General features: G+C 33.4%; 1 protein-coding gene across 13 annotated transcripts in view; it reads left to right on the forward strand.

Moving 5' to 3' along the window:
- CPEB2 (cytoplasmic polyadenylation element binding protein 2) overlaps positions 1 to 20105 on the forward strand; it is a 71017-nt gene that overhangs the window by 36892 nt on the left and 14020 nt on the right. For 9 of the 13 annotated variants that reach the window (XM_032333868.1, XM_032333864.1, XM_032333872.1 and 6 more), the window contains 3 exons: positions 2735 to 2758; positions 16050 to 16220; positions 17382 to 17471. In XM_032333868.1, coding sequence (XP_032189759.1) covers positions 2735 to 2758; positions 16050 to 16220; positions 17382 to 17471 — 285 coding nt within the window. The remainder of the gene's footprint in view (positions 1 to 2734; positions 2759 to 16049; positions 16221 to 17381; positions 17472 to 20105) is intronic. The other 4 variants (XM_032333870.1, XM_032333866.1, XM_032333871.1 and 1 more) reach the window with 1 other exon arrangement.

Below are 20105 nucleotides of genomic sequence, written 5' to 3' on the forward strand. Positions count from 1 at the left end.
CTCTCTGCCTACTTGTGATCTCTCTCTCTCTCTGTCTCTGTCAAATAAATAAAATATATTAAAACAATAAGTCTTCTTTAATAAAAACATAAGTTAATGATTTTCTTTTCTTACTGGGGGTTTTTCTTTTTTTTTTCTTTTAATTTTTTTTGAAGATTTTATTTATTTATTAGAGAGAGAGAGAGAGAGAGGGAACGCAAGCAGGGGGAGCGGGAGAGGGAGAACGAGGCCCCCTGCTGAGTAGGGAACCCAATGCAGGGCTCGAACCCAGGACCCTGGGATCATGACCTGCGCTGAAGGTAGACACCTAAGGACTGAGCCACCCAGGCGCCACTGGGGACCTTTCTTAATGCTGAATCAGAGTTATAGAGGAACATACTCCAGAAATTTCCATAAGAACACTGGTAGGAAAGTGAGTATACATGCCATTGTTTAGTGTAATGGTAGCAGATTGGTTATTTCCATGACAGGGGATGAGAAATGTTTCACATGGTTTAGCTTCATCTTCAGTCAGTCTATTTTTGGTAATGTAGGGATTTGGAATTTGAGAGTTGTCCAAAAAATAAATAGAATAGCTCTTTACAGGATTCTAAAATTCCTCAGGTATGAGATAGTTGGAGAAGTTTTCTAAATAATGTGTTTCAAGCATAGGAATGAGATGAAACCTAAGATGTTATGAACATTTGTACATTTTTTACTGTTTTAGCATTGAAAAGCCTCAGCAAAGAATATAACAGTTAAGAGTATAAACTGGTTATGAGGTATTTAATTTTTTCAATACGTCAAGAATTATTTGACACATTATGACTTCATTACAATTCATAATTTGACTTTAAACTTGATGGGAATAGTTTTATTTGCTTTATAAATGATCCACCTTTTATACCCATGAATGAAATCCCATTAAGCAAGTTTTTACTGGATTAATACCATTTACATCATGCCTAGAGATAAATAGAAAGCCTGACTCCTCAGACGGGTGCTGTGACTGTTTGGGGCCTATTGACCATTTCCACACCTAATGCAACTCTTAAGACTTGAGAGTGAATTGATTCTTCTGTGGTCTGGTCTTGTTACCTCTTTTAAAATTTCTATTAGATTTTCCACAGTCAGTCTCGCATCTCTTTGAGACCCTGATATTTTTAAGGCTTTTTTAAGTCTTAGAAGACTTCCACAGCAAAAATGTTACTTCCACCCCTACCCTTACCCTAAACTAATATATAGGTTAGATAAGCTATAAATAATATAAACAAGTAATATATTACTTGTATGATACAGTAAGTAAGCTGTATTTACACATAAACACACATGTAAGCTTACATATAAACTAATGTATAGGTCAGTTCACCTTTTAGGCTGTGAATTAATTGGAGCTCCCAAAAATGTTCTATCTACAGTAGTTCTAGCTGAATAAAAACAAGAGAGAGAGAGAGAGATGCAAATGAAGTTGTTTGTTTTTTTTTTTTTTAACAAAAGACGAATGTAAGCCTTGTATTTGACTTATTTCTTGAAGTGTAAATGACTAAGGATTGACAAGTTTTTTTTTCCCACTGTTACTATAAGGGAATTAATGCTATATTCTCACCTGTGGACATACTTCTTTGTGTTAAAGGCTTATATTTTGTATAAGTTCTATAATAGAATGTATTTAATGTGAAGTGTTTTCTCTTGATCTTTGCTTTATACTTTGGAGGAAACTGTATTTCTCATGACTTTCAATATATATTTTGATTTGAGATTTATTCAGAAAGAAAATTTCCCAAGCCTAAAAAATTCATGAAACTTGGGTTAAGACCTTAATTTTAATAGTCATTTTTTATTTTGGTTTATTGCTTTGATTAGCCCGATTCCAGGGTAAAAATACTCATTGTATACTCAGATTTTGGGGGGGAAGGAGTTATTTAAAAGTATGTTGTGGATTTTATCAAACTGGTAGTTTCTTATGGAGAATAAATTGCAGTATTTTTTCTCTAAGGAATTATGTAAATTAATAATGTAGATTGAAATGCCTTTCTGCTTTATATTTTTACAGTATTTAACAAATGTGCTATTCTGTGATGATGATAATAATAATTTGTGGCTGAATCCCTCTTACCTCAGGGATAGAGATATAAACACTTAGTGATTATAAAATGTATCAAAAGGATTGAGAGCATTGTTAGCTATGTGTATCATTAGTCATTTCTTCAACTAAGCGAGTTTGAACATGTATTGATTTGTTTACGTTCTATCTAAGCTCTGTAGCTTCACAGTATCAGTTTAACATTGTTATAGCTTCTCATTCTTCTGTGTCTTCCAATACTTTTTTCACACAGGTTTGGTATAATGTGAATTGGGTTTGAATAGCTATTTGTTGGACTGTATCTGCTATATCATTCTTTATAATTAGGAAAATAAGGATTTAATTCTGGTTGTTTCCATTCATTATTTGGGATGCCATTTAACTTAAGGTGTTACATATTACTGTCCTGATCAAATGAAAGAAATATTCATGAATTTGAGCATGAAAATAGATGATTTATTTCCTGTTTATTTTTTGTACAGTTTTATATATATATGCTTTGTAAATCATAAAGCACCATACAGATATTATACAGTGACATTGTCCTAACTCTTAAAACAAAATCGCACTGATTACGAGATGCCCACTTAGCTTTTCAGATCACAAATATTTGTATGGGTGGGCTTGTTTTTAGTTCTGACATTTTACAATTTGTCCTTTGTTTACATGCAGCAAGGAGTTATGGGCGAAGACGAGGTAATTCATTTCTGTTTGCTATGGTATAACAGTTTTTAATTGGGTTTTACTGATCAACACTATAATTAGCCTAGATTTTTTATGCACTGTCTGAAAACTCACAGAAAAGTTACATTTTGATTTGCGCACTTTTCAGTTTTGAATCCTAAATCTCTTAACCTTTAAAAGCACATTTTCATACTAATACGATTATTTAATAAATGTCTTCCTTTTAAACTGCCCAGATTTTAACTGTTTAAAGTAATTTTTATACCTTTTAAAATCTACTATTTATAGTTTGCCTGAGAAATATCTTTAATAAATACTAGTGAAGGTGACAATGCAATATGATTTTTCCGTTCTCTAAATCTATAACTGGTTGTCTTTGGTATTTAATTTATAACTCTAGTTTATTAGTTTTATGTCTGACCCAGTTAAAACTACATACCAAACAAACAGGCTGTTGTTAACACTGTTGTATAGAAATCATGTTGCTAATATTTCTCTGTATCTTCTAAGAACATAATGCTTTCCTTCTCCCTTTCACTACACCATGTAGGCAGAGTCACACACTCATTCACACACACACACACTCTCTCTCTCCTGCACCATTCTTCCACTCTGGGTTCTTGCTATCTTGATGACAAAACGATGACTGTGAGAGAATAGACTACTAAACCTCTTCGGACAGCAGCTGACATGTTCTGTGTTTTAAACTTAGATTTTCTTTCTCATGTGCAGATTGGGAGGGAGCAAAGTAGATGGGATGAGAAGAAGCAAAAGTAATTTTATACTACTAGATTCTCCTCTAACTTTGCAATGATCATGATATTTTAAATAGCTGTTGTAAGTACCAAAGTGAGTAAAAAAGGATTTTCCTTGACCCCTAAAATCTCTTTTAAGCCTTGGAGGATAGACGGTAGTAGTAGTGCCTTTTGATAAATTTTATAAATATGTGCCAGTGCTTCAATTTCTTTTCATGTAGTCATGAGTATGTGCACTGTGAAAGCAAGCTAAAACTTTCTGCTACCACTGATGAGAGAAATAAATATTATATGTTCTTTTTTTTAATATAAAGATTTTACTTATTTATATGACACAGAGACAGTGAGAGAGGGAACAGAAGCAGGGGGAGTGGGAGAGGGAGAAGCAGGCTCCCCGCTGAGCAGGGAACCGGACTGTGGGCTGGATCCCAAGACTCTGGGATCATGACCAGAGCCAAAGGCAGATGCTTAAGGACTGAGCCACCCAGGCGCCCATATTATATATTCTTAAGTACTATGTCCAGTTTTGTATTTCACGTTGTCTGAATTTAACTTCATTTTTGGAACCTGGTTTCTTCAAATGCTTGACTGAATCTCTTGGTTCTTTAGTTTTCTAACTAAAATATTACAGGATATAGAAACTCAAAACTCAGAAAACTAAAGCTATGTTACCTTCTAAAGGTTGTTAGCAACTGAGAAGAGGAGGAAAGTTTAGAATTTTAATACCTATTTTCATATCTACGACTGTCTTATTTCACTGTGCTATTTTAATACGGAGCTTCAATTCTTTTGGAAAAAACCCCACTTATCAAGCTGTGATTTTTAGGTATTTTTGAAACTCTAGAGCAATTTAATTAAGGATCTTTTCCTTCTATACACTTACCATCTTTTAACCTTAGCAATTTATGTTTAATTTGGCATACTCTAGCATAAATATTATGATCTAGGAAGTTCTTAAGAGCACGGTATCAGAAGTCATGTTGTTGTTTATCTTCTTTTATCTCAATTCAATAATTATAGATTATGATTATGATACTAAGAAAAAGCAAAGTTTTCTGCTCTCAGATAAGAACTTACTACTATTCTTTATGGCTTGCAGAGGATAGAAATATACTACTTCAGATCTCCTCTCCAGCTTTGGAAAAAAGAAGACTCACATGGTTTAAGGCTTCTGGAGAAGCTTTCTTTAGGATAGAACTGATAGTCATCACACTTACTTGACTTAAGAAGGGGTAATGCCTGAATTTTCCTTTCATATTATATGGCATTAGTAATTTTTTAGTTGGTCCTCTGTGAATAATCATAATCTGCTTTTAAAATTTCAATTTTGATGGCCAGATGAAAAGTATACCCACTAGGAATACCTATTGACAGGTTTTAATTTGAACTTTAAAGTACTTTGACACAGTAATAAAATATTAAAAAGAAAGAAAGGAGGAAGGAAAGAAAGAAAAAGAGAAAAGAAAAGAAAAGAAAAAAGAATCCCACACACATACCAAAGGAATGACTCATAAAGGACTAGAAGTAGCCTGGCTCTCTTCCTATTTTCTACTCATTTTTTCCCCTTTCTAAGCTAGATACAATATCATTATCACACTGATAACCTTTTAACTACCAAGATCCCCCCTGTATTGGCTTCGTGTTTAATATTTGGTCCATCAAAGGAACTGCATTAATTAGTTTTACTTAATCATTTTTCTTTTCAAAAAAAAAAAAAAAAAGTCAGATACATATCAGATCTACTGCTCATGTGGGTTGTGTCACAATGAGTTAATATAATTCTTATCAAAAATAAAACATTGCTCTTTACCAGTGCAATGGTGGGTGAACAGCATTATTTTCACAAGGTATTTACTTTGTAGAGCAGTTTAGGAAGAACTATTTGTTCTTACTTGCCACCTTTGACTCACCTTTAAACTCGGGCATAGAGGAGCTGTTTTCATTTAAAAGATTTCCCAGTTGACTGCAGTCAAGCCAAATTACTACCAAAATGACTTTGTATATTTTAATTTTCTTAATGTCAAGAACAACTTTAAATCATCCTGGCTCTAGATATTAATATATAAAATATACTTTAAGAATAGTCAAAATTGAATTATATTGGAAGTAATTAAGAAAGAGCAAGTATTTCTTTCTGTTTTTCATTTGGGACCTGCCCCCAAGTCCTATGTATCTCTGTACCCTGGGAGCCATAAAAAGTTCTACTCCAGAGCTGCCTGGGGACCAGGATTAGGAAGAAGGAAGACTCATATGGGGAGCTGACTTTAATATATGGAAAACTGTCTTTTGTATTTCTTGTCCAACATTTCTTCCATTCTATTCTAAGAGTAAACACACTGATCTGGGGTTGGATTAAGGTGAGAGTTTGAAGGGAGGTATGAAATGTAATTTAAATTCTATCTCTACACTTCAAATATTTTTACATTGCAATCTATCCCTGTAGTAAAGGATTCAAGGACTACTATGCTCCCAAAGGAATAAAAATATATAGGATATTTTAAGTAATAGAAATAGAGCCTATTTTAGTTGATAGGGCTAAACATCACAATCCAATCTGTTCTAGCAGGTAATCCCAAAGCTTGAGATAATAGATTGTATGGGGAATGAAATAGGAGAAATGATTTTAAAGGGAATGAAATTATGGAAGTTCAATTAGAGAGTTTGGTTCAGATTTATGCACTGTAATAAACAAGGAATTATTAATAATATATTACACCATATATTGCTTTAAAATTGACCCAGGATTTTCTGATTTGCTTAGATTTGATTCAAATTTGTTTGACTCTAAGTCTTGTGAAGTAGTCAGAATAAGGGTATGACCCCTAAGTATCACCACTATCAAATCCTTTTATGATGAAATCAAGGCTGAAATTCTTTATCTTTGATAAATACTTTGGATAACTGTCAGAGAATGGGTAAAATCTCCAAAGCATGAAAAAAAAAAAAAAAAAGAGTAATACTGGAAGACAGAGGTTAGCAAACTGGCCTACAGGCTAACTTCTAAACTATAAACAATGTTTTATTAGAACACAGAGATGCCCATTCACTTTTGTCTGGTTGCTTTGGAGCCACAGTGATGGCAGAGTTTAGTAGTTACAACAGTATATACAACCGTGTGGCCTACAAAGTCTAAAATATTTACTGTCTGTCCCTTTACAGAAAAAATTTGCTTACCTCTCCTCCCTGAAGGGGCCAACTACCTACACTACACCTATATCCAGCCATATCAGTATCTTTAAAAAAAAAAAAAAATTTCAGTGAACTTGTCAAATATATCTGGAAAGTAATTTACCAGAGACATACTAGGCTATAATTGATTATTAAAATTAAATGTCTTATCCATCCTGTCTGCCTATTATTGGGGCAAAATATTTTTAGGTGGTAAGAGTACCTTCTAGCTTCTTCCTTAGTTCTTTGGGAAAAGCGTGCCTTCTCAGTGATTCTATCTGATTAAACAGGTGGAGCTTAAGAGAGTTCAGTGTTGGATCTGGCTCTATTGTTTTAATAGGTTTTCTTTGATTCTTTCATACTAAATAAAAATCATGCCATCACATTGGTAGATTTTTCTACCCCAATAGAATGACTGCTAGGATCTTAGAAGATGGGAATAATATTCATATTCATCCTTAATTTATATAGTTTTTTTTTTATTTTTAGAATAACAGTTTGTAAATGAAAGCACAGGATAACATACTGAGATCAAAGACCTATGCTTAGATTCAAATTGTAAATTGCCTAACTTTGTATAAATGTTTTCCTTTCTTGCCTCCTCCTTTGGATGTGTGAGAATTTTTTTTAGTCTGAGCTTCCAAAATAAAGTCAAAATCTGAAAAGTCAGTATAGCTGTGATTTGGACAATTAACATAGCCACCAAAGTAAAGTTAGTAATTGCTTACAAACCCCCTCCGACTGCAGGCATGTGTGTAGTACATAACTGCCCAACACCAGGAAACCAGGTGTTGGGGCCAACCATCCTGTCACGCAAGCAGCCTGCTCATTGCCCCATCTTCAGTTTAGGAAGCTCATCATGTAACTTTTATTATTGGGTGGAGTAAACATTTTTAATGGGAATATAGAAAAGTTTCAATTCTCTAATCCACTTTATTAAAATATTTTGAAATGAGTAACTTGAATCTTAATTGTCCATAACAAACAAGGCTCATATTGGTAAGCTGTGTGTATGGTAGTGGCTGTGTTCCTTGGTTACCTGATAAAAGAGCCCTGGTAATGTGGAAGCCATCTTATACTCTTTCATTGTCAGTGATTGAGCAATCTTCATTTATTCTTTTTTTTTTTTTCATCTCCTTCATTTCCCATTCATCTCTTATTACTCCCTTTATAAGCTTTATTATAACTATTTTACCTTTAAAATTTTTATTGTGCATTTTAGGTGACTAACTTACTATAAGATATTTTACTTGCATTTGTAAGTAGGGCTTTTGAGCACATAGTTAAAAGAATGTCTCCAGTTTTCTATATTTTGCCTTGATATGGCCTTTGGAATGTTTCTGTACTTTTGCTTAAGCAGGTGTTTTCTGCCTATAAAGAGTGTCCTCTCTTTTTTCTCCTCCACATTTTTCTATCTAAAACTATCACATTCTTTGTAAATCTCTTAAAGAACTCCTAGTTAGAATCTTGCTCTCATCTTGGTTATACCTAATCTTGTATTACATTGTATTAATTTTCATGTTTATATAATGCATGTGTTATAAATATATGTATATTTACACATACATATTGCAAACAAATATGGATGTATATACATTTTAAGTTAGAATAACTGAAGTAGGATTTCTGTATAATGGTTCATTCTTGTTATGCTGTAGTATGGTCAAGAATTTTGAGTCAAGATTTTCTTAACAATAGCCAGAGAATATAAATTAGGTGTTTGATGTCAAGATCAAGTGATGATTTCAAAAAACAGGAGGGGAAAAAAACCTTAACCCTTCAAACAATGCAACTATAATTATAGTTTAAAATTCTTTTTTAAATGTAGGGCTTGTTAATCAGCATCCATTGTTGCTGGTTTTAACAGCATGGAAATCTCACCTTTAAGATTATTTATCTAGAGAAAAAAAACAATTCAGAACAACCATATCCAGTTCTTCTTTTAAAAGAAGAAAACATTTGAAAAATTGTTTTTAACTACTAACAGATTTCAATCTCAAAGGGAAATTGTAAGATGTAAGATTGTATAGAAGGGTAATTACTATCAGTAGTTATTTATTTTTTATTAGTGAATGGATTCATTGTATAGATAATACCACAGTTTGTCCCTTTCCCAAATATGGACGGACAGACATTTGAGTTGACTGCATTTGGAACCTGTTATAAATAAAAACTACCATAAACATTTTTATTCCCTTTTTCTTTTCTGTGTGTGTGTGTGTGTACATAAGCAGTCATTTCTCTTAGATGTATAGCTAAGAGTGGAATTGCTAGTTAATGGAATGCATGTTTAACTTTATTAGAAATTACCAACTAGTTTGCCAGTTTTATACTCAAGTTGAGTATAAAACTGACTTTGTATTGTTAAGCTTTTTTATTTTACCCATCCTGATAGGCATAAAGGTGACATTTCATTATTGTTCTAATTTCATCTTCCTGATAAATATGGGTGATGTTGAGCACCTTTTCATATGCTTATACCCCATCCATTATATTCTTTCAGTACAAGTCTTCTGTCCATTTTTAATTCAGTACAAGTCTTTTGTCCATTTCATTTAAGAGAGTTCTTTATGTATTTTGTCCTACTTTCTAGGAGTTGCTTGCTTTTCACTTTACTCTCTTTTGATAAGCAGCTAAGAATTTAATTCTGATGGAAGTCCAGTTGTTTACTTTTTTCATTAGTGCCTATCTGCCTATCATGAAGAAATTCTAGCAACTTTGTTGTTTTATCTTTCACATTTAAGTCTTAAATGTGAGAGTAGGGATCAAGGTTCCTTTTTATCACCCCTCCAGCTGGATTTCCATTGGGCCATCACCATTTACTGGAAAAAAATATCCCTTTCCACAGTGAACTGCTCTTATAACCTTGGAAAACATTAAGTGATTGTAAATTTGTGGGTCTCTTCCTGGACTCTTATTTTGTTTCAGTTAAGTATTTGTGTATTTTTAACATCAGTGGTACATTCTTAATAATCATAGCTAACTGATAAGTCTAGAAATCTGGTTGTATAATTCTGACTTTATTCTTTTATATGATTTTTTGAAACTGAATCCTTTGATTTATCACACATTTCAGAATTTCCTTAAAATTTTTAGAAGACAAAATGTGCTTGGATTTTGAATGACTTGTATTAAATTCATAGTTAATTTAGAGAGAATGTACATCTCACATGTTGATTCTTCTCTATTTAGTCTTGTAGAATTTCTCAGCAAATTTTTGTTTTCAGTGTAAAGATCTTGCATTTCTCTTGTTTAATTCATTCCTAGGATTTGATGAGTTTTGATGATATAGGGAATGGCATTATTTTAAACTTTTTCCCAGTTAGTACTATCATCTAAAAATAAGTCGATTTTTTTTAGTAGACTTTGTATTTGTCTCCTAGCTAAATGCACTTATTTCTAGTAGTTTGAGTCTTTTGAATTTTTCATATAAAATCATGTTCTTAGCAGAGACAGTTTTATTTTTGCCTTGTGAGTATTTGACACTTTGTTTTTCTCATCTTACTATACTAGTTCTACCTCCAGTATAGTTTGAATAGAAATAGTGAACATTCTTCCAAACCTCAGGGGGAAAGCATTTTGATAGTTTATCATTGAAAACTATCTGGGTTTTTAATGCTCTTTATCAGATTGTGGAAATTCTTGCCTATTTCTAGTATGCTGAACGTTTTTAATCATGAATAGCTGTTGAACTTTATCAGATGCATTTCCGACATCCGTGGAAATGATTGTGTGATAATTCTGTTTCTGTTTCTTAATGTGAATTACAGTAATTTATTTTTTTTGCTTATATTTTTGTATCAAGTGCAAACCAGCAAAGCAGAATTTTAATCTTCTATCAGTATATTCTTAATTATATATTTTTTCATTTATTTGTTGTAGTAAGCTCTACATCGAACGTTGGGCTCGAGTTCCCAACACCAAGATGAAGAGCGGCACACTTTACTGACTCAATCAGTCTTAAATTCCTGAGGTTGAACTCCATTCAGTCATGATGTGTTTTCCATTTGTGTGTATTTCTAGATTCAATATATCAGGATTTTCTTTAAGATTTCTGCCTCCTATGTTCCTAAGGGATGTTGATAGTATTCTTTTCTTGTAATGTTCTTGCAAAACTAGTTAGGAAGTGTAGTCTTTCATGTACATAGGCTCTGTGTTGGTTGATGTCCCTTTTTCCATACTTAGTATTGGTAAATTGAGTTTTCTTTTTTTTTTTTCTTGATAAACTTTGCTTAGAGCTATGTCAATTTTATAAGTTTTTGAAGAGCCATTTTTGGCTTTGTTGATTTGCTTTCATCTTAGTCTGTATTTTGTATGTCATTGATTATAGTTTTTTATTTCCTTCATCCTACTCTCTTTGTATTTAATTTGCTATTTTCCTACCTTTTCGTGGCAAAAACGAGGATTATCTAAGCATTTCTTCTTTTCTAATATGCATTTAAAACTATATCTTTTTCTCTAAGTAAGGAAATTTTCCTCTAAGTATATAGCTTTTGCTACCTCCCACACATTCTATACTGTTTTCATTATCATTCCGCTTCAGTCTTTTGAAAGTATAGAAACCTGAAAATACATCCTTAGTTTCCATGCAAAAAAAAAAAGAGAAAGGTACTTTAATTTTGGTTGAAAACTGTTGTAGTTTAGTCCATATAATCTTATAATCAAATTTTACTTCTCCCCACGTATGTAACTTTACCTTTATTGCCAGTCGTTTTCAGGCACTAAATATTTGGTGTATCATTCTTACAAAGCATGTTTAAACTGTACTACACATGAAAGATGTCATTATTTAGTGGTTCTCCTTTTATAGTCATATTAATTTAGGTTATAGGGAAAGATAATTTGCAAGATAAAAAGTGATATTTTTGTTGATATATACTCAGTTAACTTCTCTTTTAAATACTACTCAATTCCATAGTTTATATGGCTTCTCGAAAGTGGTCATGAAAAAACATTTTTAAAGATTTTATTTATTTATTTATCCAAGAGAGCAAGGGTGAGTGACAGGCAAGCAGGAGGAGGGAGAAGCAGGTTCCCCACTGAGCAAGGAGCCTGATGTGGGACTCAATGCCAGGGTCCTGGGATCATGACCTGAGCTGAAGGCAGATTCTTAACTGTGACCACCCAAGCATCCCGCAAAAACTTTAAGATTTTTATTTATTTATTTATTTGACAGAGAGGTAGAGAGCATAAGCAGGGAGAATGTCAGAGGGAGAGGAAGAAGCAGGCTCCCCACTGAGCAGGGAGCCAGATGCTGGGCTGGATCCCAGGACTCAGGGATCATGACCTGAGACAAAGGTAGATGCTTAACCAACTGAGCCACCCAGGTGCCCCTAGTAATGAAAATTCTTGTTAGTATGTCCAGAGTGTGATGTTTCTTATTTCTTAGACTTTGTATTACACATCCTTTGTTCGGCTGAGCTTTGCTTACTAGATTTTAGATATACATTATAGATTTTCGATAGTTATTTTATTAACTATAATTTATTATAGTTAAAACTGTTATAGTTAGTAATATAGAATTGTTAAAATGTAGTTATATTATGAATATGCTTATAGTACTATAGTTAATACAAAAAGTTTAAACCTTTTTGGGTCACCTCTCTTAGGTAATGATTTCCTTTGTCACTGCATTTGGTATTTCTGTTTAGACCCTAAATATTTATGATCTATAATTTTGCTCAAGATAAAAGTCTGTTAGAAAGACTGTTTATTATATTCATGGAATTGCTAAATTCACATGTGTGTTAGGGCACTTGAAAGTGAAATAATTTCAAATGTATTGACGTGTCTGAAATAAGTATAAAATTTGGATTTGTAATTTTTCTGTTAAAAACTAGCTAATATGCATGTTTTCTGCCTCATCTTATTCCTTTTAAAATATAGAATTATTAAAGTCCAACTTTAGAAGTTGAACCACTTATACACAATATTATTTGTAATGGATCTTGATAAGGTTTATTTTGTTAAATAGTTAGATAAAATACTTTTGAAGGGCTTTCTTTCAGTTAATCACACTACTGTTGACTTTTGTTTTACATTGATCCTTATTTCTGATAGCAGTGAACATCTTATTTAAATTGAATTTGAATCTGTGTAATAATTCTTTATTCCTATACAAATTGGATCTTCCTCCCTGTTTTTGGTGCTAAAAACTTTAAATACTTACTTCCAGTGTCCAGCTACCTGCAGTTCACAAGCATATAACACCCTTCCTTCACATCCCAACCCCAGTTTTCTTCTGCAGGCCATCACATTTCACGCTGTCTTTGTTTATATCACTTGTATCATTATGTCATATTTTTTTAAGATGATGTATTGCTGACATTTTCATGTTGAATAGGCACATACTATAGATTCTATGCCTTGTCTCCTCATAAAAAAAAAAAAAAAAAACAAAAAAACAAAAAAAAACACACCTTTCATTCCATCTTGAAAGAAGAACAATTTCTCTGCATCCTTTTCTAATAAACTTCTAAAGAGTCATCTTTTGGTGTAATTATAAATGAATGAATTATATGTAGCATGAATCCCATCCAACTTTCCTAAAATTGCTTACTTTCAAAGATCGTGCGTGTCCTTGAACATGTTTTTAAAATGATTACCTTAACATCTCACACTGTTACTGCATGGCTCCTTTTTTTTTTCTTTTATTACATTTTGCTTTGGCACTGTGTTGGCAATAATATTTTGGCTTCTCTTATACTTTTCTTACCACTCCTTTCTTGAGCTCCTTGAATGTTCCGTTACTTCCTTGTAAGTTTACCAAGGAGCTACCTCATCATTTCTCTCTGGAGTTGTCTTCAGTGATATTACAGAGAACCTTCAAATACCATTTCTATAAAGTTGACTCTCAGAAATGTGGCTTATTACGTTTCTCCACTCAATTTGCAATCTCCTCCCTTACATTTAATTCTGAACATCCTCCCAGCCTATGCAGCTTTACATACCTACCCTTCCTTTTTTTTTTTTCTTTCAAGCTTTTATATAAATTCCAGTTTTTTAACATACAGTATAAGATTGGTTTCAGGTGTAAAATTTAGTGATTCATCACTTAAATACAACCCCTGGTGCTCATCACTACAAGTGCCCTCCTTAATCCCCAACACTTATTTCACCATCCCCCTGCCCACCTCTCCACCATCAACTTTCACTTTGTTCTGAATAGTAAAGAGTCTATTTCCTGGTTTGCCTTTCTTCTTGCCCTGCCCTGCTTCATCTGTTTTGTTTCTTAAATTCCACACATGAGTGAAGTCATATGGTATTTGTCTTTGTCTGACTAACTTCATTTAGCATAATACTCTCTAGCTCGATCCACATCATTGCAAATGGCAAGATTTCATTCTTCATGATGGCTGAATAATACTCCATTGTACGTAGATATACAGCATCTTTATCCATTCATCAGTTGATGAACATTCGGGTTTTTTCCATGATTTGGCTATTATGGATAATTCTGTAAACATCAGGATGCATGTATCCCTTTGAATCAGTGTTTTTGTATCCTTTGGGCAAATACCCAGTACTGTAATTACTGGCTCATAGGGTAGTTTTATTTTTAATTTTTTTTTTTAATTTTTTGAGGATCTTCCATACTGTTTTCCAGAGTGGCTGCACCCTTTTGCATTCCCACCAACAGTGTAAGAGGGTTCCCCTTTTCTGTATCCTTGCTGACACCTGTCCTTTCTTGAGTTGTTAATTTTAGCCTTTCTGACTATGTGAGGTGATAATCTATTGTAGTTTTGATTTGCATTTCCCTGACAAGTGATGATAAGTAACTTTTCATGTGTCTGTTAGCCAGCTGTATGTCTTCTTTGGAAAATGTCTGTTTGGGTGTCCTGCCAATTTTTTAACTGGATTGTTTTTTTGTGTATTCAGTTTTATAAGTTCTTTACATATTTTGGATACTAACTTTTTATCAGAATGTCAGTGTCATTTGCAAATGTCCTCTCCCATTCCAAAGGGATGGGAGTTATATTTCTTGTTTTGTTGATTGTTTCCTTCCATATTTACCCTTTTGTATACTATTTTTTGGTCTTTACTGTCCTTACATTTAGTTAATGGTTCCTACCATTCATGTTCTAATTCTTTTAGTTCTTCCTTTCCAGTTTTCTCTTTTGTTTCCCAGATATCTATCTACTCTTTACTGCTATAGTTATCTTGCCGTCCATCCTTCCTGATCTGCTCATTTCTTATCACTTTAACCCCATTTGCTATAAGTCTTCCCAAAGCACCAGTAAAATCATCTTGCTCCCTGAATCCAGTTTTTTGTTTTAACCATACACTAAATAAAACATCCCCTTTAGCCTGGCATTCAAAGCTAAGTATTTTGACTAGCCTCAAAGCTGTTTTATTACTTGTACTTTCCTTATTTCCAACATGTAGTAGTCAATTTTGACTACTCCCTATTTCTTAAATTCATATTTTCTTCTTTTCTCTTATGTTTCTCCTTCTACTTGGAAAATGTACTCAAAACCATGTTCTAATAAATATTTCTATTTGGAAATATCTTACCCTCTCTAATGCACTGAGTAAATGCCACTAGCTTTCCCTTTTTACCACAATTGTCATTCAGTCTCACTTGGGAATTTAAGAAATTACCTGTTTATTAGCCAGCCTACTCCCTTCCTCCAACAAAATTCCTCTGAAGTATTTTAAAGCTTTCTTAGGGATATGTGCCATAGTTATATGTATAGATCTTATCTTTTCTAAATGTACATTCTCTGAGAGCAGGGTACTATATTTTATTAGGTCATTTTATTTTTTTGATCCCCATGGAGTGTAGCATGAGGATTGCTGCAGAGAATTATGTAGGACGTGCCATGGACAAAGGGTTGCACCCTTGAAGGGTGAGCTCAAGTCCTAGAGGGTGATGCCTTTTTCTGTTTTACACATTTGAAGACGCCCCATCTGCATGTGTAATCAATTAATTCAAAGCCTTATATGCAAGTCTTATTTGTTGCCTTTGTCCTTACTTAACTGTGGTCTGCAAGTGGCTTTTTATTATGTGCTTTTATCTATTTAGTCTGTTCCATTTCCCTTTTGCCATCAATTTCTCAAAGGTTTCTTCTGTTACATATCCAGTTTAAACTGTTCTCATACATCAGATTCTTAGTGCTTTCCATAAAACATTGAAATGATCCAGTGTTTGTTTGCAGTATAATTGTTGTCATATGACTACATTTATTTCTAAGTCATTCTTCAGACTGCTTCTCTTTTGAATCCCAGTAATTAAAAGCTTAAACTATCTGAATTTCCCTTATTTTATTTATGCCTGTATCACCTTCATGTTTTAAACCTTTGAATTTGTCATTGCTGTTTTAATGCCCAACTTTATCATTATACCTGAGATTCAAGTTGTATTTGTTCTTATATTTTAGGTCGTTCTTCCCTCTTTCCAATAGATGATGGTCTGCTTGATGATGGTCATAACGATCAAGTTGGTGTTTTAAATTCACCCACATGTTACTCAGCTCATCAAAATGGAGAACGAATAGAACGCTTCTCTCGAAAAGTTTTTGTTGGTGGTCTTCCTCCAGATATTGATGAAGGTAGGGTGATAATTTGAGCTTCAAACAAAACAAACAAACAAAAATACCCTAAAATAAAATGTGAATGGGGGTATGGAATTTTTTACCTTGAGATTTTCAGTCAGGATAGATATCCATCTCTGTCTAAATATTTTGTCACCTGTTGAAATATGAAATAGGTAATTAAACAGTTAAAAATTTTTTGTATGTTAAAATGCATATCATTATTGTATTTTTTTGTAAATAAGATTATCATACAGAAAGTTTTTCTAATAAAACTTAAAATCTTTCATATTACCAAAATACACAAAATAAAATGCCTGCAGTGCATGACAGTCAGAAGTTTAATTTCCTTGAGGATAAATAGGCTGTTAGAAATAGGTAAGAAAGAGGTAATAAAGCCCAAAAGGGTAATGGAAACAGAACATAAACAGGAAATTCAGGTTATCTAAAAGCTGAACAGATGTAAAATTCACCATTTGTAATAATAACAAAAGAAAATAATTCAAGGTAAAGATTAAAAATATGAAACTGTCCAATGTCTGTACAGTTGTGGGAAGTCTGCCACTCTTATTCACAACTAAGAGGATTTTGCTGCACTTTGAGAAATTTTTAAATTATTCAAATATCCAGAAACCTGTCCTAAGTGTTAGTTTAATAAGGTTTTCATACGAGGAAATAACCTAGAGCATATCATTGTATTTGACCTGTATTTGTTTCAGTGACGCTACCTGGTTATGTGTCAGACCTTAATGAGTAAGATAATTCTTGGTGTCTTGTTCTAACAGACCTGTTCTTTCCCTATGAGATTTTACTTATCAAGCAGTAATCGTCTCTTTATTTAACTTGAAATAATGTTTGCATGTTTTTCAAGCCAATAATATTTATGATTTGGTATACTATCAGTCCCTTAGTATCTACACAACGTTAGGTAAAATTTTAAAACTCACACTAAATTGATTGCTCTGGTCAGCGTGCTACTTAAATTTATTAATTTCTTTTGGCTAAAATATCTGTTTCATATATTTTGTCAGTAAGGATATTAGACGTGTTTTCGGTTTTCATGTTTATCTTAGAGTACTTGGTACTTTTAAATATTAAATCTTTAACTTATAAAATATGGGGGTTTTTTAATGAAGTATTAAAACTAATTCCTAATGTGTATTATTGTACTTTTTTAAGATGAAATAACTGCTAGCTTCAGAAGATTTGGGCCTTTGGTAGTAGATTGGCCTCATAAAGCAGAAAGCAAGTCCTATTTTCCACCAAAAGGTAAGAATTTTTATTGTTAATATTTTCTAGGGAATCAGTTTTATGAGAGCAAATAAGACAATGCCAATTACTTTGTGTTTTCTTTTAGAATTGCATATCATCACACCTTTCTATAAAAACTAAGAGAGTAATTTGTGAAGGCTGGTAACATGCATCAAGTGACAAGAATGGATCTGAGGGCTATCATAGTTTCACTTTAACCCAGTCAGGAGCCATTAGACACTAGCTGTGCTTTCTCTGTAATGGTTTGACAGTGATTTCAAACACTCAAATCAATGAATGTTTTGAGGTTTTGTTTTCAGTTTGAAGCATCCTTCTAAGTAACTTGGGTACCAACATGTAAAAAAAGTGTCCCTCTATGCAATGAAATTAAGAACTATTTGAAGTGAGAGAAAAATATAAATGCATGAATAGTATGAATATTGCCAGACTTACATAAGTGTTCCAAACAATAACAGATAACAGCAGAGCAATATTTACTTTGTGGGTTACTTTAGCTAGAGGAGAAAGTGACTGGTCCAAACCCCTTATATAGAGAGATCAGATGTGAAGAAGATACCTAGTTGTGCTAGTAACTCACTGCTAGGATACCCACTATGGCTTGTCACCATATCACAAGAATAACAAATCACTATCATTCATCTGACCAAAAGCAAGGCCACCATTAGTAGGGAGAAAAGGTAAGTTCCCCTTGCCCACAATGAGCAGGGGAGGTGAGTGGAGAGAATTAAACATGAGTCCAGTCAGGTTGCTAATGGCAGATTCTCTGAAGGGAATAAAAAGGGGGAGGTTTAAAAGCTAAAGCTTTTCTTTGAACATCATTGAAATAAAATTTTAGTAAAACAAAAACCCTGTTATTCTCATGGCTGAGCAAATTTTCAAACCTGGAAAAAAGACTCCAGTAGATCTATTTAATGGTCTGATTTGGGCTCTGGGAAAGGAAACATGTTAGAATAGTTATTGGTATACAAAAACTAATTGAAGATTTCTGGTAATGAATTATATGGGATATCTCACTTATTTGTCACTGAGAATTCTAGTACCTCCATTACTAGTTCATGTAGATTTTAGATAAATGGAATAACCCAGTGGTTTCTGTTTTATACCTTTAGATCTTAGATTAATGGACTCAAGAACATCTTTTGAGCATGGATTCTGAATCCCAGATCTCTATGAAAGTCTGATTAAAGCTATGGACCTTTCTTCATGTACTCTAAATTTTCGCCCAAATTTGGAGTTTACTGGTCTTGGACGTCCTGATACTTAGTTTAGAGAGAAAATAAGCTCCATATAGATATAGACATTCATTTGTTTGTCTGAGTTTTAATCTGTTGCTGAGCTTTAATTTGTTGCTGAGTTTTAAACTGAGTTTTAATCTGTTTTCTATTGCTTCACTCTTTTAGCCTCTTGTAAAGTTTTTGAATGTTCAGTAAAAATGGACATTGGGGAGGGTGTGTGCTTTGGTGAGTTCTGTGAAGTGTGTAAATCTGGTGATTCACAGACCTGTACCCTGGGGATAAAAATATATGTTTATAAAAAATAAAAAATTTTTTAAAAATGTCAGTTAGTTTCTAATATTCCTGCCTAAGTTACCAGTATCCTGGTCCACTTCAGGAATGTGACTAGTCAGTCCATACCTCTGCCTCTCTCCAGTTTTTCTCCCACAGTATAGCCAGAGTAATCTCTCTGAAAACTCATCTGATACTGCTATCTCTTGACCATCTGCTTAAAACCCTTCAGTGGTTTCTTTCAGTTAGAATAAAGGTAAAAATGGGTTTGCCCTGCCCAACCTCCCCACCTCTCTGGTTTCTTCTGCCTCTATTACTTCTTGTTCACTTCTGGTTCCAAAAACCGGCTTTGCTCTCTCCTGCCTAGGGCTCTTATTGTATGGTATTCTCACTGGCCCTAAGGCCCTTCTGATGTGTCTTCATCCACATACCCTCATTTGTCTGAGTTCAAACATTGGTTGCTCACAGGATACTTTCAGGATGCCCCTAATGGTTCACATACTCCTATTGTAGGCTCTCCTGGCACTGTTCCATTCTCTCATAGCCCTTTTCACAGCTACAATGTTAGATTTTTACAACTCTATAAATCCGTGATGATTTTGCTAAAATCCAGTTCTTCCCATAGTCTGTAATACTCTGCATTTACTCATCTTTGTACTCTTGGTAATGCACAGAATAATAACTGACTAACACATGATAAAAATCACCTATAAATACTATAGAATAGAAGCTCCTTTTACCTGAAGTAGATGGGAAAGGTTCACTGAGAAGTTCGGAACGAAATCTGAAGGTATTGTGTAATCCAGATAGACATAAAGGAGTCAAACAGAGTTCCAGGGAGGAACTGAAATACAGTTTTAGGAAGGAATGAGAATTGGTTTGTGTGGAGACAGGTACACATTTTTTTGCCTGAGCCTCTTGTTCATGTAACAGGATGATGGACTCTAAGCCTAGAAAGATGTGTTGGCACAAATTTAATCAAACAGAATAGTTGCTATCTTTGTTGCTGTTGTTGTTGTCATTGTGGTTTTTGTGGTGATGGTTAGTTTATTTTCTCAAACTGAAAACAAAGCAAAAAGACCTGAATAAAGCGGCACCGGCAAATCGTAGTTTGGGGTACAATCAT

This window comes from Mustela erminea, chromosome 2, assembly GCF_009829155.1.
Source record: "Mustela erminea isolate mMusErm1 chromosome 2, mMusErm1.Pri, whole genome shotgun sequence".
NCBI classification, from domain to species: Eukaryota; Metazoa; Chordata; class Mammalia; order Carnivora; family Mustelidae; genus Mustela; species Mustela erminea.